Source organism: Quercus suber, unplaced genomic scaffold, assembly GCF_002906115.3.
Source record: "Quercus suber isolate HL8 unplaced genomic scaffold, Cork oak 2.0 scaffold_15, whole genome shotgun sequence".
Classification (NCBI taxonomy): domain Eukaryota; kingdom Viridiplantae; phylum Streptophyta; class Magnoliopsida; order Fagales; family Fagaceae; genus Quercus; species Quercus suber.
The window spans coordinates 151,960-177,073 of record NW_027069480.1 but is presented as its reverse complement, the minus strand read 5'-3'; the positions used below and the strand labels follow the sequence as shown (position 1 = coordinate 177,073).

The 25,114-nt window shown below is 31.7% G+C and overlaps 1 protein-coding gene and 1 long non-coding RNA gene across 8 annotated transcripts in view; one reads left to right on the top strand and one right to left on the bottom strand.

Moving 5' to 3' along the window:
- Nucleotides 1–6,267: 6,267 nt before the first annotated feature.
- On the bottom strand, nt 6,268–12,810 carry LOC112036326 (uncharacterized). Of its 7 annotated transcripts, none has more exons than XR_010632147.1 (3): nt 12,373–12,807; nt 10,776–11,527; nt 6,268–6,646 (listed from the first exon to the last, which is right to left on the bottom strand). It is a non-coding gene; the product is annotated as an uncharacterized LOC112036326 (long non-coding RNA). The 7 variants fall into 7 exon arrangements; XR_010632146.1 differs by lacking the exon at nt 6,268–6,646 and adding an exon at nt 7,721–8,451; XR_010632149.1 differs by lacking the exon at nt 6,268–6,646 and adding an exon at nt 7,721–8,281.
- An 11,661-nt stretch (nt 12,811–24,471) lies between these two features.
- The window catches only part of LOC112036255 (vacuolar protein-sorting-associated protein 33 homolog), a 10,970-nt gene continuing 10,327 nt past the window's right edge, over nt 24,472–25,114 (top strand). The window contains exons 1-2 of the mRNA XM_065781447.1: nt 24,472–24,600; nt 24,716–24,760. Coding sequence (XP_065637519.1) covers nt 24,568–24,600; nt 24,716–24,760 — 78 coding nt within the window. The 5' untranslated portion in view covers nt 24,472–24,567. The remainder of the gene's footprint in view (nt 24,601–24,715; nt 24,761–25,114) is intronic.

Below are 25,114 nucleotides of genomic sequence, written 5' to 3'. Positions count from 1 at the left end.
TGTGAGTGGTTGTTTTTTTGAAGGAACATATATGTTATACTTAGGGTCTAAACAATTTTCGGAAAATTTTTATGCAAAAATTAAAATGTAATTAATTTTTTTTTTTAGAATTTCTTTATTTATTTGTAAATTTTTTTCTTAAAATAGGCTTTACTTTCTATTTCCTTAATAAGTGTGTAAATAGAACGAGATTCAATGTGTTTGAATGAAAGTGAGATTTAGTGCGGCAGTTCCTACTCTTTTCAATCGCAAAAATCTAATGTGGCGCGTTAATATTGGGGGTGTTAAAATCCACATCGAGATAGAAAATTTTTTTTTTTTTTTTTTTTGGGTTGGTGGAACAGAATTTATTCTATTTCAAAATTGTTCAACAAACTTCCATATCCAAGATAGACAAACCCAACTGTAACATGTTTAAGGTTTTTTATTTTTTATTTTATTTTTTTTATTTATTTATTTTATTTTATTTTATTTTTATTATTAATTTTTTATGATAAAGAGGGTAGAGGGGTTTGCTAGCTTGTGAAAAGCATCCTGATTCACTTTTTTTTTAGAGAGAGAGAGAGAGAGAGAGAGAGAGAGAGAAGGTGTGTGGGGGGGGGTGGGTGGGGAGATTTTTCTCAGATTTTCCTTTTAAAAAAATTACAAAAAAATTATAAAAATTCTAGAAAAATTATTGTTCTATGTTAACAAAATTATTTATTTTTAGAGTTTTTTGACTATAACGAAATCTAAGAACATTTTATTTTGAATTGTGTTGGGTTGGTATAGTCTTTTACTAGTATTTATTTATTTATTTTATTTTTTAATANCCAAAAAATAAATAAATTCTAACATCATGTGGATTTTTACACCCCAATATTAACAACCCAAATCAGATTTTTGCAATTGAAAAGAGTAGGAACTGCAACTAAATCTCACTTTCATTCAAACGCACTGAATCTCGTTCTATTCACACGCTTATTAAGTAAACAGTGATTAAAGCCTATTTTAAGAAATTTCTTGTAAAAAAATTAACAAATTCTAAAAAAAATTAACTCCCTTTTTATTTTTGCACAAAAAGTTTCTAAAAATTGTTTTTACCCTAAGTATAACATGTATGCTCCTTCCAAAAAACACCCACTCACATTAATATTTAATGTTTTCATTTTTAACTTTAACTTTTTCAACTTCTTTTTAACTCTTTTTATTCAATGGTAGAGATTGAAAGTTTCTTTTTTATACTTTCAATCTCAATTCTGTATTGCTATTGCATGGGGTGCAATACCCTAGGTATTGCAAATAATCTGTTTCCACATTTCAAGTCTTTTGTTGCTGCCATTACTTGTAACTACATTTAATATCACTGAATCACTGATGATAGAATAAATTCTATCCCTCTTACCAAAAATAAATAAATAAATAAATTCTATCCCGATGTGGATGTTTACGCCCCCAATATTAATGCGCCACTTCAGATTTTGGCAACTGAAAAGAGTAGGAGCTGCCGCACTAAATCTCACTTTCATTCAAACACACTGAATCTCGTTCTATTCACACGCTTATTAAGGAAATAGTAAGCAAAGCTTATTTTAAGAAATTTTATATTAAAAAATTGACAAATTCTAAAAAAAAATTAATTACTTTTTTATTTTGCATAAAAATTTTTAAAAATTGTTTAGACCCTAAGTATAACATATATGTTCCTTCAAAATAACACCCACTCACATTAATTTTCACTTCTTTCATTTTTTTAGCTTCAACTTTTTAACTTTTTCAACTTTTTTTCAACTTTTTTTTTGAATGGTTGAGATTGAAAGTTTCTTTTTTAAACATTTGATTTGAACCGTGTATTACTATTGCATCAGCTGCAATACCCTAGGTATTGCACTTGATCTGAATCCACATTTCAAGTCTTTTGTTGCGCCTATGACTTGTAACTACATTTAATATCACTGAAAATAGAATAAATTATATCCCTCTTGCCAAATAAATAAATAAATAAATTCTACCCCGATGTGGATTTTTACACCCCAATACTAACGAGCCACATCAGATTTTTGCAAATGAAATGAGTAAGAACTGCCGCACTAAATCTCACTTTTCATTCAAACACGTTGAATCACGTTCTATTCACATGCTTATCAAGGAAACAGTTTGTAAAGCCTATTTTTAGAATTTTTTTTTTAAATCGACAAATTCTAAAAAAAATTAATTACTTTTTATTTTTGCACAAAAATTTTCTAAAAATTATTTAGACCCTAAGTGTAACATATATGTTCCTTCAAAAAACACCAACTCACATTAATTTTTACTACTTTCATTTTCTAACTTTAACTTTTTAACTTTTTTAACTTCTTTTTAGCTCTTTTTATTTATTTATTTATTTATTTTTATTCAGTGGTTGAGATTGAAAGTTTCTTTTTGAAACTTTCAATCTCAACCGTGTATTGCTATTGCATCAGGTGCAATACCTAAAGTATTGCACCTGATTTGAATCCACATTTCAAGTCTTTTGCTACACCCTTGACTTGTAACTACATTTGATATCATTGACAATAGAATAAATTCTATTCCACCTACCAAAAAAATAATAATAATAATAATTTTCTCTCCGATGTGGATTTTAACACCCCTAATATTAACGCGCCACATCAGATTTTTGCGATTGAAAAGAGTAGGAACTACCGCACTAAATCTCACTTTCATTCAAACATACTGAATCTCGTTCTATTTACATGCTTCTTAAGGAAATAGTGAGTAAAGCCTACTTTAAGAATTTTTTTGTAAAAAAATTAAGAAATTCTAAAAAAAAAAATTAATTACATTTTAATTTTTGCATAAAAATTTTCCAAAAATTGTTTAGACCCTAAGCATAACATATATGTTCCTTCCAAAAAACAACCACTCACATTAATTTTTACTACCTTCATTTTTTTTTTTTTTTTTTTTTTTGTGTTCAACGGTTGAGATTGAAAGTTTTTTTAACTTTCAATCTCAACTGTGTATTGTTATTACATCAGGTGCAATACCTAAATATGAATCCACATTTCAGTTCTTTTGCTGCACCCATGACCTGTAACTACATTCAATACCACTAAATCATTGACAATAGAATAAATTCTATCCCTCTTACCAAAAAATATATAAATTCTATCCTGATGTGGATTTTTACGCCCCCAATATTAACGCCCCAAATCAGATTTTTGCAACTGAAAAGTGTAGAAACTGCCAAACTAAATCTCACTTTCATTCAATCGCACTGAATCTCGTTCTATTCACACGCTTATTAAGGAAACGGTGAGTAAAGCCTATTTTAAGATTTTTTTGTAAAAAAATTTAACAAATTCTAAGCAAAATTAATTACTTTTTTATTTTTGCATAAAAATTTTCAAAAATTGTTTAGACCCTAAGTATTACATATATGTTCCTTCAAAGAAAACACTCACTCACATTAATTTTCACTTCTTACTATTGCATCAGTTGCAATACCCTAGGTATTGCATTTGATCTGAATCCGTATTTCAAGTCTTTTGCTGCGCCTGTGACCTATATCTACATTTAATATCACTGAAAATAGAATAAATTATATCCCTCTTGCCAAAAAATAAATATATAAATAAATTCTATCCCTATGTGGATTTTTACACCCCCAATATTAACGAGCCACATCAGATTTTTGCAAATGAAATGAGTAAGAACTGCCGTACTAAATCTCACTTTCATTCAAACACGCTGAATCACGTTCTATTCACATGCTTATTAAGGAAACAATTTGTAAAGCCTATTTTTAGATTTTTTTTTTAAATCGACAAATTCTAAAAAAAAAATTATTACTTTTTTATTTTTGCATAAAAATTTTCTAAAAATTATTTAGACCCTAAGTATAACATATATGTTCCTTCAAAAAACACCAACTCACATTAATTTTTACTACTTTAACTTTTTAACTTTTTCAACTTCTTTCTAGCTTTTTTATTTATTTTTATTTTAATTCAGTGGTTGAGATTGAAAGTTTCTTTTTTAAACTTTCAATCTCAACCGTGTATTGCTATTGCATCAGGTGCAATACCTAAAGCATTGCACCTGATCTGAATCGACATTTCAAGTCTTTTGCTGCACCCTTGACCTATAACTACATTTGATATCACTGACATTATTGTTTTTTTTTTTTTTTAAATGTCTGAACTAGTAAATGTGTTTATTTAATATTCATATTGTCGAACGTTTTTTTTTTCTTATAGTTATTTAATATTATAGTTATAAATTTTCTTCTAAAAGGAAAAAAAAAAATAGAGCATAAATTCTTGCATAGATCCTTTGATTAGAATCTCTCCCTCCCTGTATTCAACAGTAACTTCTCATTCCAACCTTTATTTTTTTAGAATCTTCTCATTCCAACCTGATTGTATTATGTTGAATTAAACCCTTTTTTTTTTAAGGAAGAGATAAACTTTCTTACAGTAGATTGTTTATTTAATATTTAAAGGAATAACCTAAAAATATATTCTGTGACTACAAGTGACAATGACTTACAATAATCTAATATTAATATATCGAAACGAAAGCTAAGAGAATATTCAATATTGAATTTTAGAGTGCCTCACATTGTGCCCAGTGGTATAATTAACTTCACACAATACTATGGTCCTATAATCATAAGACTTCGATTATGTTCAATTTTGAAAATTGTAGAGTGCCTCACATTATGACCATTGGAAGCATTACTGATTAAAACGTTTTTTAATTGGGTTCATACAACAAATTGTAACACACTTACAGATTTCACAAAATCACTTGTATCCTATGCATAGTTTTTTGTTTTCTTTTAGGTTAAGGAGTGCTCACAATAGTAAGCATGAAATAATATATTTTATTAATAAATTTTATTGTTTATATAAAATAAAAAAAAGTTCTGCAACTAAAGTGAAATATATTACCTTTCCAAAATTGTAAACAGATGGATGTAAAAGGTTTTAAAAATAGCAAACTGACCCATAGAAAATAATCAACAATGGATGGCGAGAGATGCAGCCACACTTTGGAATTTTTTTTAGTAATTTATAATAAAAGTACAAGTAAGAGATACAGCCAATAATGCAACGGTAGAGATTAGGGCAGGGTTTAGAGAAAGTGTAATAGTGCAAGATATTGGTTTCCTCTGGGTCCTAACTCGGAAATTTAAACGGGACTATTAACATCCCCTCAAGCCCTTTAATAAACCTTGTGGCAACAAAAGCAAAATTTCTAGAGTAAAAGGGGTCCGAAGAGTGTGTAACTTGGGTATGATTGGTTGCCTATATTCTGTTTTTAAAGCTTTTTTTTTTTTTTCCTTTTTGGCAAATGATACAAAGTATATTTGCCGTATTTAATTATCATGACTTTTGACTAGAGTATGTTTGTGTTAAAACTTAGAACCTTTTGTTCTATTTTCCTTATGTGTATGTTTGTTTCTAAAAAAAAATTGTAAAAGACCCCTCCTTTTCCCCTTGAGCTTAATCCCAAGGCCACTACCAACCAGCTTGAAGGAATGGATGTCTCAGCAGTTTTGAAAAGACGGTCTTGAAAATGCGCTTTTAATTAGCTCAATTCTTGTCATTCCTTAAATTTATTGTCAAGAACCTCATAGCTCCTTGGCAATTTTTCTTTTTCCTTCTAATTTCCCCACCCACATTATTGTAATTGTTGAATAAAAAAATCTTATTATATCATATTTGTTTTTTTTTTTTTAATGAATATCTGATCATATTTTAAATTGCCTTGTAACATTGTGAGATTCTCTTTGTACCAATTCTTAATAATTTTTTTTATTGATCTTAATTTCATTTTCTTTTAGATTTCACGAAAGCATAGAGTTTCAAGTCCTAAGACGCTGATTGTACTACTTACTTCCAACTAGAGAAGCAGAGACCAGAGCAATGTTTGCTAAGATCGTTTTGAGGTTCTTAACTTCTAAATCTACTTAAATTTTTAGTGTCATTTAAATGCTGAACTCTTTTACTGTTCGTTTTTAGAATGTTATGACCTAGTTCCTCTCAAAAAAATTTAAGAAGAATATCTCTCATTAAAGGACCCTCTTTTATTAAATAATACAAATAAATGAGAGGAGAACACACTAATTCTTTCTACTCTCATGTCATAGTTGAATGAAGAGTTTTTTTTTTTTTTTCATATAAATTTTTTAAAAATATTATTGAAAAAAAAGACTAACTCATGCAAAAAGAGGCACGAAGTAGCCAAAATAATTACAAACAAAAAATGACATACAAGATAAAAGAGAATCTATAAACATTATAATGGAATTACTAAAAGTGAGTTCCCAAAGATGAGACTAATCAAACTAAGTGCCTAAAAACAAGGCAATAAGCTGGTCCAACTCTCCAAGTCCCCGAATGTTCGAGTATTAGCTCTCTCCAAATGATCCACGAGACACACACAAGGGTTCCAAGCTGACAAATGTTTCCCTAACCAAAAAAACAACTGCCCTCATCTAGTAAACCCAAGAAACACCGAAAGATCTAAAAACAACACTCCATAACCAATGTGCCCCCTCACAATGAATCAAAATGATCCAGAGTTTCCTCAATAAACCAGCACATACAATGCCATTCCACTATGATAAAGCTTCTTTTCCTCAAATTATCACCAATAAGTATCCTCCTCAGCACTGTCATCCAAACAAAAGAGGAAACCCGCTGGGGTTGAAGTGTTTTTACATAAAATTCTTACAAAAAGTATTTTCCTTTACATATTTATTTTTTCGTTTTCTCTACAAATTGCAAAAGGATAACTAACAGTTCATTTGGTTGGGAGGATGGAAAAAAATTTAGTTTTCTCTTATGTTATTTGGTTGGAGGGGTGAAAATCCAAAGTAATGAAAAACTCTTTTATTTGGTTGGAAAAAAAAAAAAAAGAATAGAAAATATAAATTGTTTACATTTACTTTCATGTCCCTAGTAGATAATTTTTTTTTAAGACATATATTTTTATTAAGGGAACAAACCGAAGTTGGGGTACATTGAATAAAGCCAAACATGTAAGAAAAAGAATTAAAAAAAAAGAATAAAAAATTTAAAAAAAAAAAATTCAACATTACATATATGTGTGGGAGGACTAGGGGTAGATGGGTAATTTCCATCAACCCCCCTCTTCTTCCCCATTTTCTCATCATTTTGGGGGATTGAGTTTTTGTGGGCTCAGCGAGAAAACTGTCAGACCTCACCATTTCCTCTCCTAACTAAATACATCATTACCCATTTTTCCTCCCTATCCCCTAGTTTTTTAAAATTTACATTGTTTCTTTGTTATTTTATTTCGGTGGTTAATTTTGAAATTCACAAAAATTGAAAACTGATTTATTTTTTTTTACCCATTTTTCCTCCCTCATTTCCTATCCCCTAGTTTTTTAAGATCTACATTGTTTCTTTGTTATTTTATTTCGGTGGTTAATTTTGAAATTCACAAAAATTGAAAACTGATTTATTTTTTTTTATTTTTTTTTTTTTTTTTTTTTTTGGCTGGAAAGTGGTTTGTCAATGGGTCTCATGTACTGTTCACGAGACTCACAAACCACTTTATTTAGCAACTTTTTCATTAAAAATGAGTCCCACAATATTATTTATACATTCAAAATTATTTTGCTACAATGTTTCCAAACGGGCCCTTAATTTAATGATTCGATAGTTAGAGGAAGGGGGTTTAAACTCTTGATGTTTTTATTGGAAGCACTAGAAGATGCTAATTAGGATTGGAGAACGTTTCCATTGAAAATATTAAAAGATGTTGATGAAAGAATATTAGAACTTAGAAGAGGAAGAGTTCACATTATTATTAAAAATAATCCTACGGATCTACTTTATGGTTTATAAAGCCCATTCCTCCATCAATCTGCACATGTATATCACTGTTATTCACTCCGTTCATGAACAACAATTTGGGATGACTACCTCAACTTGCCGTCTAAAATCATGGTTAGCCTTGTTTGGGTCATTCGAGCATTCTGTAAACCATGGGCTTCATTTGTTGCACCACTGAGCAAAAGGCTCCAGTAGGCAAGTAGCCTTGGGCAAAGGCATTAACACACGAGACTAACATTCACCAACATTTCAAAGTTCCTAGCAGTTCCCAAACTAACCGAGGGAAGGGGAGAGCACTTTTATCTGTTGTGCATCATTTGTTTTCACATTTTGTCAACAAGCGCCATTGCCCTCAGTTTATGCATAATGTCCGATTCTGAGATGTTTGCCTTAGGCAAAGCCACACCCTTTGACTGATGGCAAAATATTCACCTCCAGCAAGATACCTAATAATCATTAGATTTGTCATCCCCACTGGATGTAATTGCATTCCCCCCTCCCTCATTGCATAATTTGTATTTGCAGAGGTTGCTCATTCTCTTGTGGGATCTTTAACATCCCAAGAATGTGTTTTGCAATACTTAGCGAATGTGTTCAAAATCACAAGATATATAACCTGTCAATACAAGCCATTCCCACAACAAGACACATTCACAACCTGTCAAAGGAAGGTACAGCTCATTCACTAGGTGCCTGAATGTAAATCTACGCACATTCACGAGGCACAAGTAGCTTTTCAATTCCAAATGCATGTAATTTATAGTATCATGCTTCCTTACAAAATATGAGCTACACTAACCAATTGTAGCAAGCTGATCAAAATCAAAATTCATAAAAAAATAATATCAATAAAAAACGATAAACATACTTGTAAAAATAGAGTAATGGAAATTACTTTTCAAAATTGTTTAATTTTTAGAGAAAACAAATAATCTACGATAAAATTTAGAAAATAAATTATACATATTTAGTATAAGTTTTTATCATCATAATAGACCGATACATATTCAGGACCGAAAACCCTAAAGAACACAATTTGCCTATAACTACTTTCCCCTTTCTCTCTTGTAAGCTCACTCCCAAACATCCAAAAAAAGGAATTTCCAACTCCTCCTCTACCTGGATGTGGAAAGCTCATCTGCTCAAACTAAGATGGCGATACCCAATGTAAGTTTAGTCGTTCCACACCATCCATCTCCTTTACGAAGATTGTTCTTAGTATAGTTCTTTGTTGTCTTTGGCAGAGGAGTTGGCTCTGTTTTTAATAGTGTGTAGACTTGCTGTCTTTTCAGGTTGTAGGCATTCAAAACATGGAAAATTCTTGCTTTATGGGGTCAACATTGCAAATGGTTGCTCACACGCAAGAAATTAGAGAGATAGTAGCACGGCATAGGTGTAGTGTAGGGAATTTTGTTTGCCTTATCTGCTTCGACCATTGTTGGATGCAATCCAAGATGAGCAAGTGGATGTATTTTCGCCCGTCAACCTTTATGAATTTCTACTTGGTTGTTTCCAATCTCTTTAACTTTTTTTATAATTTTTTTTAAATAAATTCTAATTAGGTTACCTGGTTGTTTCCAATCTTTTGCAGCTTTTGTTAGCACGTATTCCCAAGGAGATCAATTTGATTTAGTGGAGTTTTTCCAATTTTTTGTTACTCAAATGGGAATAGATGTATCAGAGATTGAACCCCTTTTTGGATTGAACCTCTAATATAAACAATCTCATTTGAGTAACAAAAAAATGGAAAACCTGCATCAAATTGATCTCCCCGGAAATACGTGCTAACAAAAGCTACAAAAGATTGGAAACAACCAGGTAACCTAATTAGAATTTTTTTTAAAAAAAAAATTATAAAAAGTTAAAGAGATTGGAAACAACTAGATAAAAATTAATAATGGTCGACCGGCAAAAATACATCAACTTGCTCATCTTGGATTGCATCCAAGAATGGTCGAAGCTGACCAGGCAAACAAAATCCCCTAGACCAACACCTATGTTGTGCTACTATCTCTCTAATTTTTTGCTTGTGAGCAACCATTTGCAATGTTGCCCCCATAAAGCAAGAATTTCTCATGTTTTGAATGCCTACAACCTGAAAAGACAACAAGCCTACACACTGTCAAAAACAGAGTCAACTCCTCTGACAAAAACAACAAAGAACTAGACTAAGAATAATCTTCGTAAAGGAGATGGATGGTGTGGAATGACTAAACTTACATTAAGTATTGCAATTTTAGTTTGAGCGGAGGAGCTTTCTGCGTTCAGGTAGAGGAGGAGCGGGAAATTCCTTTTTTTGGATGTTCAGGAGTGAGCTTACAAGAGAGGGGAAAGTAGTTATAGGCAAATTGTGTTCTTTAGGGTTTTTGATCCCATTCGGTCCTGAAAACTTATGTATAATTTGAATTATAAGTTTTTTATAACAAAAAAACTTATACTAAATATGTATCGGTCTATTATGATAATAAAAACTTATACTAAATATGTATAATTTATTCTCTAAATTTTATCGTAGATAATTTGTTCTCTCTAAAAATTAAACAATTTTAAAAATTAATTTCCATTTCTCTATTTTTACAAGTATATAAGTTTATCATTTTTTATTAATATTATTTTTTTATGAAATGGTCCACATTCTTCTAACTATTGTTAATATGCATTATATATTTTTAATTTCTTTTGGTATAATTAAAATTTTTAAGTTTCAAAGTTATTATTCAAATTCTCATTCTGTTAGTTTCGAGCTTCTCATTTCTTCTTCAAATTTATAGGTTCAGAGATAAGCATCCAAAGGTTCTCAGTTCCCTTGGAGAGTGCCCCTATACTAGATCAACTTAAGTCTAAACACGAGAATTTTGTTTGTCAACTTGAAGTTGACTCGAGAACAGGGAATTTTCTATTAAGTTTGTTGGCTGCAATAATTATAGATATGAAAAGTACCTTGCCTCTTTGACAGAGGTACGCCTCTTTGAATTAAGGGGTACAGTCAGAGACTTGATCAAGCTTGGTATGGCTGTTACATTCCTTCGTCTTCACCTTCATCATATTGCCAAGGAGTGGTTCATTTGGACACGGATGGTGTTCCTAAAGAACCAGATTTCCAAGTGAAAGGCAAAGCTTGCTTTCATGCTATTAGAGAGGGTTCATTTCTAGGTCTTGGAAGTCTTTTTACGTATCTTGATATGCCTGCTCTAGCAAATGAAATTCAGAATTAAAAAAAAAAAAAAAAAAAAAATTTTTTTTTTTTTTTTTTTTTTTTTTTTTTTTTTTTTTTTGACTTGGCTGCAATTTTAGTTTTTGTTCACCTAGACTACTTGTATGAATTCACTACTATCCATTCAATTTTCTAATCAACAAGGGACTTATCATATTCAATCTAATGAACACATTAAATTGTTGCTCCAAATTCTATCAATATCAAAGCTACCTAAAAATAAATATACCCCACAGTTTCTGCTACAATCATGAACATAAGTCCTAAAGCAGTGGTTCACTAATCCAGAGTGAAACTAATACTATGTATCTACCACAGGCATCCACATTTCTAACATTTCAACTCCCACTCCCTTAAAAGGATGCATAGAGAAACCCAAGTACATTCTAAATATCCAGAAATCACGACTAGGACAGATCTTCTGACCTCCACACCGGCACATATAGCTCATGATCTCCAGAAGAATCAATGCATGTGCCTGCAACAAAATATTGGAGGCAAGAGGTTAGCTCATTTCTACATTAGATTCTGAATATACATTCTTCTTGTACTGATCCAAATTAGACTCCATTTCCCATTGATCAAATGCACATGAACCACAAAAATTCTAAGACTGATCAGCATAGATGATCACAAAACTTGCTAACCATGTTTGTAATTCACACTAGCAATCATAAGAAGACATCAAAGTTAGGAAACCTATAGGACAAAACTGAATCATTATTGGACAATCAAAAGATTCAAAACAACCCAGAAAATAATGAAATGGATTTCCTCATTATAGACTGTTCATTACTAACCAAAATGGAATGGAATAATGGGATTCTTTTGCAAAACATGTAACCCAAAAAATAGAAACCACCTAAAAACCAAAACAAATGGCAATCAACCAAAATGCTCTGAACAGAAGATCCTTAACCCAACAGCAAAACAATAAAATAAATAAACAAACAAAGCCGAGAAAAACGTTTCCTTGCAACCATCAACAACCAAAAACTGCGGTGAGAACTCACAAAAGGTTTACGTGTACGGCACACATTCATCATCCACTACAACTACAAGCAAAGCTATTTCTTCATTTCCTTTTCTTTAAAAACTTTGTGTTCAGAGCATAAATTATCAAATTATTAGATACCCATATAATCAGAACTCTTCCACAAACACCAAAAATGAACCAAATCAAAGGCAGAATCAGCATAACCCAACCCAAGCCTGATCACCAAAGCCCATCAACTAAATAACCAAACAAACATAACCAAAAGGTAAAAATACAAAATGGGTTTCACACATTTTAATCACAAAAAAAAATTATGAGAGACCCACCAATGAAGGCAGTGATCAAACACAAATCCGAAGGTCCCCAAATCATTTCAATGATCTTCTATGCAAATCCAAATCCAACCCAGATGTCAAAAACTTATCTTTTTGGCAAAAATCAAATGCTAGGATAATTTATAAAATGAAAAAAAAAATTAAACAAATAAATATATAAAAAAAAAAACTAAAAGAGGTTGTAATATCACAACATATGAAACTTCTTCTTCCTTTTGCGTCTAGAATGGGATGGAGAAAGAAAAGGAGTTGAAGATGAAAGTGAAGGTTGGTTTGGTGATGTTGTACAAGTAGAAGAGGAAATAGGCACACCCATATCATATCTCTCTGTCCACTCCCTCTTTTCCCTTGTTTATAATCCCAAAATACCAGCGTCATCATTATCAATATTCATCCATAACTAACCTATTGCCCACACACTTTCTTTTTTTCTTTTTTCACCAAATTTTCAAATTCATCAAAACTAATTATTCAAATACCAAAATAAATCAAACTAAAAAAAAATTTAAAATAAAGATAATAAAATAAACTTATGGTATATATGGTGGGTTGGGTTGAGTTATATGGTAGAAACACTACTAATCCAAAACCAACCCAACTGGAGATTTAAAGTAAAATTCTTACCCAATTCAACCAACTAACCCACAAAAATAAACTCGAGGTGCAGAGTTGGGCACGGTTTTGTCAAGTTGGTGAATTGAATGTACACTTTTAATAAATGTTATACTACTATCAAAGCTAGTAATATTATCAATTATCACCATAATCTATCTATCATATCAAATTAGTATTTCACTCTTCGAGATCAAAGTAATTTCAATCATATCACACACAAACAATTTTTGTAATGACAATGGAAGACTTATTACATCTAAGATTTACATGAAAAAATTGGTTTAATAATAAAAAAATACGATTATTAAAATCATGGTTCTAAAATAGGATCAAATCAGTTAGTTGAATCAATTAACAAATAGTCCGTTAGATTTTAGAATAGGCAGTCATGGTCAAACTAACTAGTTGCTAACAAACTTTTTTTTTTTTTCCCCCTTGAATTTTTCACTTAAAGTGGTTGTCGTATGACCTCATGTCAATGATTTGTTATTGTTCATTGGAAGTTCATAAGACATTGATCCCATTCCATAGTCTTGAACAATCTCAATTTGTTGCCGATAGCCTAAAGCTTAATCTCATATCCATTGTTCGATTAGATCTCTGATAGCCTTTAGTGACTAGGGTAGTTTCTCCTAAAAAATATTTCTTTTAATGGCATTAATATATTGGAATTTTTGAGATATTATACAAATTTATTTAAATATTTGAAATGCTAATAAATTATCAACCTAACCTATAATAATTTTTTTTAAATATCAATTTTATCTCTAATCAAGATAGAATTGGACATTTTTAGATATATTTTTAGTCAAGGTTTCTATTATTTAAATATCATCTTACCTAAGAGCTATATTTGAACATCTTTAGATATTACAGTATTTAAGGTTGCAAATATTTTCAAATTTATTTAAATATTTTTGTTAAATTAATTATTTTATCCTTAGACTTGACTTTCGGTTAAATCTGGATTCAACATCAAAACTTATTTATTTATTTTACAAATATAAAAGAATTGAACTTTTGAAGATTCACTTCGTGATAATTGCTTTTAATTAACAAATTACGGCACTAATTACTCTTATTCTACTATGAAAAAGCTTTATTAATTAAAGCTAACTAAAACCTAAACATCAAAATCTTTAAACTCAATTTTTTGGGTTAGATTTTAAAACTATATATAAAAGCTGTATTTTTTATTTTTTGATAAACATACTTAAAAGGTTAAAAATTAAAATAATATTTATAAAATAAAATAAAAAGTTTAGTTAAAAAGACAAGGAAAAAAAGGAAAAAAAAAACCAAGTTTTAAATCGTTTGGTCCGTTTCTACGTGTTACAGTTCAAACACTATCCCTGGTGCCAACAGAAACTGAGAGGAAAAAAAAATTTAAAAACCAAAAAAAAAGGTGGAGACTAGGAATTTAGATTTAACCTTAATTATAACTAATTTATACTTATAAAATTACAGCTTAAATTTAAAAAGGAAAAAAGANTTTTTTTTTTTTTTTTTTGGGTTCATTACTTGGTGCCTGAAAGGGGTATTATTGTGTATATTCATTTGTGGGATTTATTTTGTAGATTTTTGAACTTGACGTAATGGTCTCAGATTTGGATTTGGGGGTTTATTTTGTATATATTTGAACTTGTGGCAAATCTTGTTGTAAAGGAAGATTTTTTATTTTTATTTTTTTTTTTATTTTATATATTTGGGTTATGTATATAGGATTTATGTATGGGTTTGTGATTTTTATGTATTATTTCTTGTGATTTCTGTATTTGAGTTTGTGATTTCTGTATCTAACCATTGTGATTTCTTGTGATTGCAGGGAGATTCCTTCACACCAGAAAATACCTCTCTCTCCCTCAAGCTTAAGCTCAAAGCCACCAAAAAGCTTTTGTGTTGATTTACCCACAAACCACGCTCTCTGTTGCCGTTTAAAGTTGGCTGGTTAGGTCCGGATCTAGAAGGATGGCGGCTGGGTGGGTCGCAACTTAGGAGGATGGTGGCTAGGTGGGTCGAGATCTAGGGTGGTGGACGACTGTTGCTGAGTCATGATAAGTGGTGGACGGCGGTTGCAAGGTCACAATCAAGTGGAACTTGCCGTCGTGGGTATGAGTTTTATTTTTTATTTTTATTTTTATTTTAAATTTGATTTTATTGGTTGAGTTGATTTATGTTTGGTTGTCTTGTGTGAGTTTTTTTTTTTTGGAATGGTTCTTAAAAAAAAAAAAAAAAACAAAAAAAAAAAAAAAAAACAAAAGAGATCTTGGCGGTGGTAGATCTTGGCGGAGGTGGCAGATCTTGGCTGAGCTACACTTGGAGAAGACAGATCGGAGCTCAGAGAAGACAAAGAAAGAGAGAAACAAACCTGTGACGATCTTGAGACCGGCGATGATAGAGCTTGAGACTGACGGTGACAGAGCTTGAGGCCGACGGTGAGATCGTGTGATGGCGACGGTGACAGAGGTCAGAGCTTGAGGTTGAGTCCGTGAGTGAGAGAGGGAGAAGAGGGTGAGTCCGTGAGCGAGAGAGGGAGAGGAGAGTGAGGCTGTAAGGGAAATGGATTGGGAGTGGGACTGCTAAGTGTGGAAGATGAGAGGAAGTATGGTTTTTATAGTTTTTATATACATAAAAAAGGGGTTTTTGGTAATTTTATACTTAAACGGGTTGAGTTTGGGCCTAGGTTCGGGTTCAGGCCAGGTATGACAAAAACACAGACCCAACCTAGACCTGCTTCGAATTTTTTTTTTTTTTTTTTAAGACCCATACCCGATCCTATTATATATTGAACTGGATAAAATCCAACCCATTAAAGTTAGGCTGGATTGGGTATCCGCAGGTCGGACTTTTATTGCCATTCCTACACCAAAACCCAATTAAAAAATACAATAACTTTCTTGTATTTCCCTTCTGTCACTCATCAACCAAACAATAAAAAAAGCTAAAAGACCAAAAATGATATACCCAAAAGAGAAGAGAAATACATCTGGCTGAAATTCTGGTGATCCACATGATTCTAGACCTCCAAACGGGCATGGGACTTTGCTTATCTTTCCAACCATAAAGAGTTACTTTGGTGGCCACAAAACCAATCAACAAGCAAACCCCAAAGAGGATGAGCCTAACCGCCGCAATAGGCAAACAAACCACCAACTTCAACCACTTTTACAACCCTTCGATCTGACTTGTCTTGTTTAAGAATGGGTCAACTATGGATGAACCACATACCTCCAAACCCTTAGACCCCAGAAATTTAGATAGGTTTTCTGTGCTACTACTAATAATACTGTTGTCGTTGCCATTGCCGTTGTTGTGGTGAGAGTTTCAATGATTGTGATTTATACAACTCTCTCTGTTGTTGCTGTTGTTGTTGTTGTTGTGAGAGACGGAGTCGTGGATGGGGAGGATTAGATGAGGGGGATTAAAGGGCTAGGAAGAGAGGAGAGGAGAGGAGAGATTAGGGTCCACCATAGTGGAAGAGTTTTAGAGAGACTAATGGCCATTTGGTAATATTGTTTTAGCAACTTCGTTTGTATTTTTTAGAAATACGTGTGGGTGAAAAAGTGTGAAAATATGTGTAATATTGTTTTAACACTAAAAAATGTTACTCAAAATACACTAACAAGTCCGAATACAGAGGCAGAAGACAACAACGTTAACGGGGAGATTGGAGTAACAAGTTACAGCTAGGTTTCTATACTGTGTGTTGTTGTGTGTCTCTGATTGATTTGTTTGTTTGAAGACTTTCCTTTTCTTTTCTTTTTTTCATTTTTTAAATTTTTTTCACTGTATGTGGACTGTCATAGTGTCAGTTGTGGTGGGATTTTCTTTATCTATTTGTTCAGTTATCGAGAAAAATTTATGTTTTTATATATTGTTGCCACATGATGTACATGGGGATTTCTAAATTCTCTCTCTTCTTCTTTTTTCCACGATTTTCTAAATCTGCTTTTGTCATTTTAATATTGATATTATTTTGGAGTTATTTTGGAGATCTAACATATTTATTAAGGGCTTGTTTGGTGGTAGATTTCAAACATCATTGTTTAAAATGATGTGAAAATTGTAGTTTAAAAACTGTTGTTGAAACACGTGTTTTTAGTGTTCATAAAAATAAAAAAAAATGTGTTTGGTAACATGGTTTAAATAACACGTTTCAGTATTTGAAAAACATAAAATATGTGTTTGGTATATGTGTTTGATTTTTAAAAAAGCTGACACCATGTATAAAATAATATTTTGTATTTGAGGAGAGAGAAGAAATCCACTTTATCCTGTTGCCCTTCTTTTCTCATCATTGTTCCTTCTTTTTTCCTTCTCTTCCCTGAGAGCAGAAAACCAAATCCACGCCGTCGTGGAGTAGCCATGGGTGGAATGAAATCCGTACAAGACGAGGCTCTTAGATTGGGTCAGTGACAGTTGGGGATCTTTATGAGGGGCAGTTGGGCAAAGAATCCTATTTCTGAGCAAGGATTTAAATGGGTTTGACTTCTTTTGCTGATGCATTATGAGGGAGAGAGCTTTTACAAGAAACCGCTGATTGGTCGATGAGTTATGGCGCTGATGGGTTTGAGATGACTTATAAGTTCTGATCCGTTGTAAGGGAGAGAGTTTCGTTGAGTTTTGTGAGATGGGTTAGTGAGGAGAGTTATGGCACAATTAGTGTGAGTTATGGCGCTGGGTAAGTTATGTGAGATGGGTTGATGATTGCTAATGGGTGAAAGTTAATGCTCTGTTGTTGATGTGTAAGAGTTGTTGATTGGTGAGAGTTAATACTCTGCGGATTCGGCATGTTGAAGATAAGGGCAAAGGCAGGTCTTATGAGAAGAAGAGAATAGAGGGAAGGTTTGTCACATCAGGTGGGAGCCACGGGTCTGAAGGTATTTACAGTGCTGTCACTAGAAAGCGTTGTTTGTTGTTTAAAAATAAGTCCCAAGTGATTTCAAAACGCATTGTTTAAAAACCATATTTTCAACAACATTGTTCAAACAACACTGAACACAGATACCCTACAAAACACGTGTTTTTTTTTTTTTTTATTGAACACCAATGTTCAGTGTTTAAACACTAAACACTGGTGTTAAAAATCGTGTTTTTTAAAAAACAAACTAGATTCTTTAAAACAATGTCAATAATAATAATAATAATAACTAGTTGCTACCTATTTGTGAGGTAGATTAAAATAATTTTATAAAATCTTAAATTGACTAAAAAACTACATCATTGCATGATTTACTCTTGTATGACTTCAATATGTGTTACAATTTGATGAAGAAGTCATTACTTGAACATGTAAAAAAGTACACGAACTCACGCTAAAAAATGTTGAGCAAGAGCCCACGTTGAAATAATGAAAGTTATACCTCCTCTTAATATACTTTCATATCGTGAGGTGAAGTAAAAACATAGGCAGTAGCAACAACCTTAAGGACTCGTTTGGGAGGAGAGAAGGGAATGGAATGGAAATGAATGAAAATAATAATTTTAAAATATTATTCTCTTTCTTTGTTTGGGAATTGAGAGTTTTAAAGGAGGGAATGAAAAGATCATTCCCTTATTTGGAAGTTTAAATAGGAGGGAATGAAATGGGTAGAAGAGAACACACATTCCTCTTTATTCCATTCAAATCTCAAATTTTCATTTCCCCCAAAATTGGGAGGAATGGGAGAAATGAAATTAGACTTAATGATTTTTTTTTTTTACTAAAACTCCCAAAATACCCTTATATATTCAACCATTTATTTTAAAATAAGAGTCTAATAGTAATATTATTATAAAATGATTCCATTCCATTTCCTCCATGTTACTCCCAAACAGAGATTACTTACATTCCATTCATTTTTATTCCTTTTCATTCCTTAATTTTAACTCAATTTCATTCCATTCTTTTCCATTCCTTTCATTTACTTAAATATATTCCATTCTATTAAATTCCTTTCGATTTCCTTATGATCATTCTATTCTATTCCATTCCCTTATGAACTCCCAAACGAAGTCTAAATTTTAATTATTGCAAACTTTTTTTATCTTGTAAAAAACGGTTAAAGAGAGCTTGGTGGTTCATGTACGAAAATTATTTTAAAAAAAAAAACATGAAAAACCATAAAATAAATTTTTTTTAACAAAGTCGAGGAGAATAAAATAACAAAAGAAGAGCTTATACCTCTACTTGGCTTTTTTTTTTTTTTTTTTAAATATTGGGGTTTGCACTACTTTTATAGTGTTCATGATTAACATCACAAAAATCTTAAGCCATATTTTAAGCCATGTGGTTTTATTGAACAAAAATCTTGTCTAATGTTTTGAATCTATGCTCCATCTACTGTATTATGCGAGATGAGTGATTTTTTTTTTCTCCTTTTAAACTTGATATTAAAAAAAAAAGTTAAAGTAAATCTTTTTTTTTTTTGGAGAAATTATAATAAATCATGGCTAAACATAAAAAAGGAACACAACATGGAGAGGGGAGACATAAATTTTATTGAGTTTATCATAGGAAATGGTAATTGATCAATTATCTATGAAGAATGGCAATACACCAAAATAAGAAATGTATATACTTTGAGTTCGAGTTTAAGTTGGATTTGTTAGAGAGATAGAGTTTCACTCCTTATTAAATTATTAATGTTTGAGTTTGAGTTTAAGTTGGACTTGTTAGAGAGATAGATTTTCACTTCTTATTAAGTTTGGACTAAATAAAAATAATTGTGGTGAAACGTTAAAAAAAAAAAAGGAAAAAAAAAAGGTGACGTGGAAAATTTTGAGTTACATATTAGTGTTGTAACATTGAACTAATTTTTGGTCTAAATTATGCCTTCGGTATCAATTTTTTTTTTCTTCAATATGAAAAACCAACTGCCATGTATGCATTTTCCCTCAACAAAAAAAAAAAAAAAAAAAAAAATTGCCATGTATGCATTCACAACATATACAGAGAAAAGTATAATAAGAAATAAGGTTTTATGGGAGTAAGAGGTCTTCATTGATGAGGTAACAATCAAGCTGGTCGTCCCAGCCATCATTAAGGTTTTTCTCCTTGACCAAATCTCCGACGATGATGTGGCGGAGCTGGGTAGCCTCCGCTAATGCAGATGATGTTGTTGTCTTGCCTTTCCCGGGTGTCCCTATCACTAGAATGTTCGGCCTTCTCTTTCTCACACTACCATTTTGTGCCATGGAATTGGCCCTCTACTACTTTGGTTATCTTAGTCTCTTTCAGGCTGTTCTGCTGAATCTTATTCTACTTCTGTCTCCCTAGCTGATAACCTGTGCCATGCACAGAATAGTTTTAGATCAACTACATAAATTCATATTGTTTTGAATTTTAGCTCTTCTTAAACAAAGTCAACCCACAAAACCACAACATGGTAAAGCCCAAAACATGCATTTCCCTTTATTACTTCTTCCCTCTTTCTCGACAACCAAACATCAATTGAAACGTAAAACAAGTCAATTCCCTTTCAGCTCAACCTAACATATCTACATTTATGCAAAATTAGTATAATTCTATTCAAATTTTCTCCCTCTTCCCAAAAGACCCACAACAGTATAAAATGCAAAACTTCAACTTTCCATTCTCCATCCATTTCCTCCACACTCTCAGCAACCAAACATAAATTTAAACAAATAAATAAATATTTTTTTTTTCTAAAGCTAATTAAGTTTTCAAATCATGCCCCAAGACACCAATAATTTTTTCATTTTTTGGTAAGTAACAAATGCTATTCAGAAAAAAGATTGCACCCAGTGTACAGGACCTATACTAGATGTACATCATAACTAAGCTTTGAGATTACAAAGATCTTCCAAAAAAAAAAAAAATCTTTCCCCTAAAATAAAGAAAAAGAAAAATCCAAACACCAACCATCTTGTACCAATACAGATTCCAATTATACAAAATACAATACAAACCATCAATACAAATTACATTGGCTAAGCAAACCGTCTATAGTGCTAGCAAATTAGCAATACAGAGCAAAGTAACAATCACAAATTAATGGAATCTAAAAAAACTTAGGATTTCATGTTTTCATTTGAGGTTAAATGGAATACAAATACGTTACTGATTACACAGGTTGTGTTTGGAACTAGCTCTTGCATTAGAAATTTCATAGTTAGATGGCATAACTAAAAATAAACAGATATTTAATTCATAACAAAAAAAATGTCATTTATATTCCATATGAAAGATATTTTGGCGGGAGTGGCAGGTCACAGACCAAAGAAAAGTAGAGAAAAAGAAAAGGAAAAGAAAAGAAAAAAGAAGCAAAAACAAAATGAAAGAGTGAAAACGTACCTGTGAGCTGCGAAGAGTGAAGCGTGTTGGAGGGGATTTTGGGGGCTTGTTTGGGGTGCTCTAATTTTGTTTGATTTGGAGCACCGATTGGATTTTTTTTTTTTTTTTTTTTTTTATAAATTCCTTATATAGTTGGCCGTCTTTTTTTTTTTTTTTTTTTTTTTTTTAATAAAGTTTTAACCTATGAATTATAATTATTACTCAATTTTTGGTGTAGGCAGTGATTAAATTCTAAATAATTTCTTATTTAACCATCAAAGGCTTTTACTAGTTGAGTTAACCGGAACTCACAACTTTATATAACATTTGCAAATATGCTAATAACTACATCACATTTATCGGTAATTTTTATGAATAGCTCAAACAAATTTCTTGTTTGCTTAAGGTTGTAAAAGAACAATGTTATTTAGGAACAACTCGAGTTTAGCTACTCATCAAAAAAATAAAAAAATCGAGTTTGGCTTAAGAAAAAGCTTGTTAATGTATATTTGTTTAACAAAAAAGTCAAATTCAAACCTAAACAAGTTAAGCTCAAACAAAATTATAACTTCCTGAACAAACTCATTAACATTAATATAAACTTGATTTAGCTTATATATAATATTATATTTTAATATCTATACTTGTCTCAAAATATTCTTCAATAGACTTAAAATTGAATTATGTAAGTTTGTAAATATATTCATACGATATCAAATTACTATTATTTATCATTTATTAAAAATATAAATAGTCTATTCGTAGTTAAAATTTATAAAAACAATTTTAAGGATTTGTTTGGGATCCACTTATTTTACTGTAACTGAAAACTTTTTACTGAAAGTACTGTAGATAAATGTAAAAGTTAGTTGACATAGTATAGTGAGACTTATAAATAATACCAAAAAGTGTAATGAGACCTATGAATAGTAGCAAAATAAACTAAAAAATAATCATGTCAAACATACACTTAGTCATGAGTTTTTTGTGAACTTATTTGATAAAAGATGTACAGATTTTTTTTTTCTTCAAAATAATACAAAATTTCAAACAATTTTGTTAGTTAGCATAGTTTCCAAATTGATGGTGTAATGAAAATGCACAAGTCTTATTTCATTCGTATGGGTCGTCCGTCAGAAATAAAGGAAGAGATAGGACTTGTAAAGCGTGCTCATCCCTAATAACTTCATCCGTCCTTTATTAAGGACGAATGTAGATTCGTCAGTCCATAATAAAGTATGGACGAGTCTGTTGGACCATGAGCATATTGAAGCCAAGCCTTCCAAACTTACTGTTATGAAACACCGGTACAAATGAAGTAACTTCCTTGGCAGTTATGGAAGTTACTTTCGAATCTTCTGAATTCCTCAACAATAGGAGCGGTTATTAAACAAAATAACCGTTCCATGTGCACTATATAAGCATTTCCTTACAAAGAGGTAAGAAAAGAGATATTTTTTACACAAACAAGTAAATTCTGAAAACACTTCCTTTTACTTGAGTTATAAACCCACTGACTTTACCATCGGAGGATTTTTGGCCGACCTCCACCAGTCTCCTCTAATTTTGTATTTGTTCTTTCAGGACTTAGCCTTAAGATTATCAACGCCCGAGATTTTCAGCCTACTGATTTTCGAAGATCTATCACAAACTATTTAGAAAACTAACATTTCAAGTATTAGAGACTCGGTTTCATTGTAGCAACTCGAGTATCACAGAGTCTATTTCTATGAAAATTGAGTCTGTGAGACTCAAGTTTCACAACAAAACCCATAAAACAAAGATCAAACCGCGAAACCCACGAAGAAAGATTAAACCCAAAAACCCAAAACACAAAGACCAGAAAACAAAGATCAAACAGAGATTAAACCACAAAACCCATGAAGAAAGATCAAACCTAGAAACCCAAAACACAAAGGAAAAAAAAAAACAGAGAAAGATCAAACAGAGAGATCAAACCAAAGAGATCTTTCTAACGAAACCCAAACCACGGGCCAAAATTGGAATTTAATTTCATTTTCCAAATAATATAGTTAGTAGGCCACGTCTTCAAACTATATTTTTTACTAGCATCTTGAGTCTAAGAGACTCGATTTCGGGCCTATAAATCGAGTCTTTGAGACTCGATTTACATAGGTTGATCACGTCTGATGTGGTATTTTTTTCATGTGGCGTCTACAAAGAAATTGAGTCTTTAAGACTCGATTTATAACCCATTTTATAATTACAATCATTCATACTCAGAAGATGCAAAAACAACAAAAACGTAGAAAGAAAGAAAAAAAGAAAGAAAGAGAGAGAGAGAAGAAGAAGAAGAAGAAGAAATGGAGATGCAAGCTCAACCACCGACCCAGGCCGCGCTACCCAGGCTCCGCGACCCAGGCCGTCCTGCCTCCTATCTGATCTGGGTCTCTAAATCTTTCTCTCTCTGATCTGATTGTGCTGAGATTGTTATGTCTTTGATCTGATTATGCTGGATTGTTGTGTTTCTTGGACTTTTTTTTTTTTTTGGTATTTCTGGGAATGGCTGAGAGACTAGAGACTTAAAAAATTTTTTTGGTTTATAAATCGAGTTTTAGAGACTCGATTTCCAGGTAGATGCCACGTGGAAAAAAAATACCACATTAGACGTGATCAACCCATGGAAATTGAGTCTTTGAGACTCGATTTATAGGCCAAAATCGAGTCTTTGATACTCGAGATGCTAGTAAAAAATATAGTTTGAAAACATGGACTACTAATTATAATGTTTAAAAATCAGGATTAATTTCCCATTTTAGCCGAAACCACGAAGACAAAAAAACAACAAACTAGAAAAATCAAAACCAGGTGGCGACAGCGGTGATTGAAATCAAGCTCTCAGGGTCTTTGGGTGAGTTTCTTCATTCTTGTTGTTGATTTTCTCTCTGGGTCTTAATCTATCACCAAAGTTCTCTCTCTGAGCTTCCCTAAGTTTTGAATTCTTTTGTGAAACTCGAGTTCGTAAGACTTGATTTTCACGTGATTTTTCATAGAAATCAAGTTTGTAATACTCGAGTTGTTATAGTAAAAAGTTAATTCATATAAGGGATGAAGCCTTAAAATAATTTGACCTATAAAGAGAGAATACTTATTTGAAATATAATAATCTTTTTTGAATGCAGATATTTAATATGGTTATATGCTCTTCTTGTATATTTTTGCATTTACCTGAAAGGTTTGCATCAATTTATGTATTATAGTTTTCTTTTGGAGTGATACCAAACGTGAGAGCCAAAGGCAAAGCATCGGTGCGTGTTGCAGACATTCTAAACCGTATGCAAGCAGAGGAACCTGTTAACTCGCCTGATGTAATTATCTACAGCTTCAAGCTCCTTTTTATGCAAACTAAGTTGAAAAAAAATGCATTTTTATAAAATGATGCACACTTCAGTGCCTTCCACTAATGTTTTGTTTGTTACTCAGATGGTTGTGCCAGAGATAAATACGCTCATCCTTTTAGATAGGGAGGTAACCTTTTCTTCATCCCTCTATTTTACCGTATGTTCTCTGATGTGAAGTCATGCTAGTTGCAAATGATATGCAACCATGTGTTTAAAAATTGTGTATTTTCTTAACCTCTTATGCTTGGAGGACAAGCAAATTTTAAAACCTTGTCGAATTGGAGAACAAGCCATGTATGGTTGGTCCTAGAATTAATCCAATACAGAGATTAAAAATGACATGAAATATAAGCTAAAATTTTACTAAAGACAACTCAGTGCACTACATGTTGAAAAAATGGGACCAAAAATGACATTAAATTGAAAATCCTATATTCCAAAGATGACTAAGTGCGACCTCAAAAAAAAAAAAAAAAAAAAA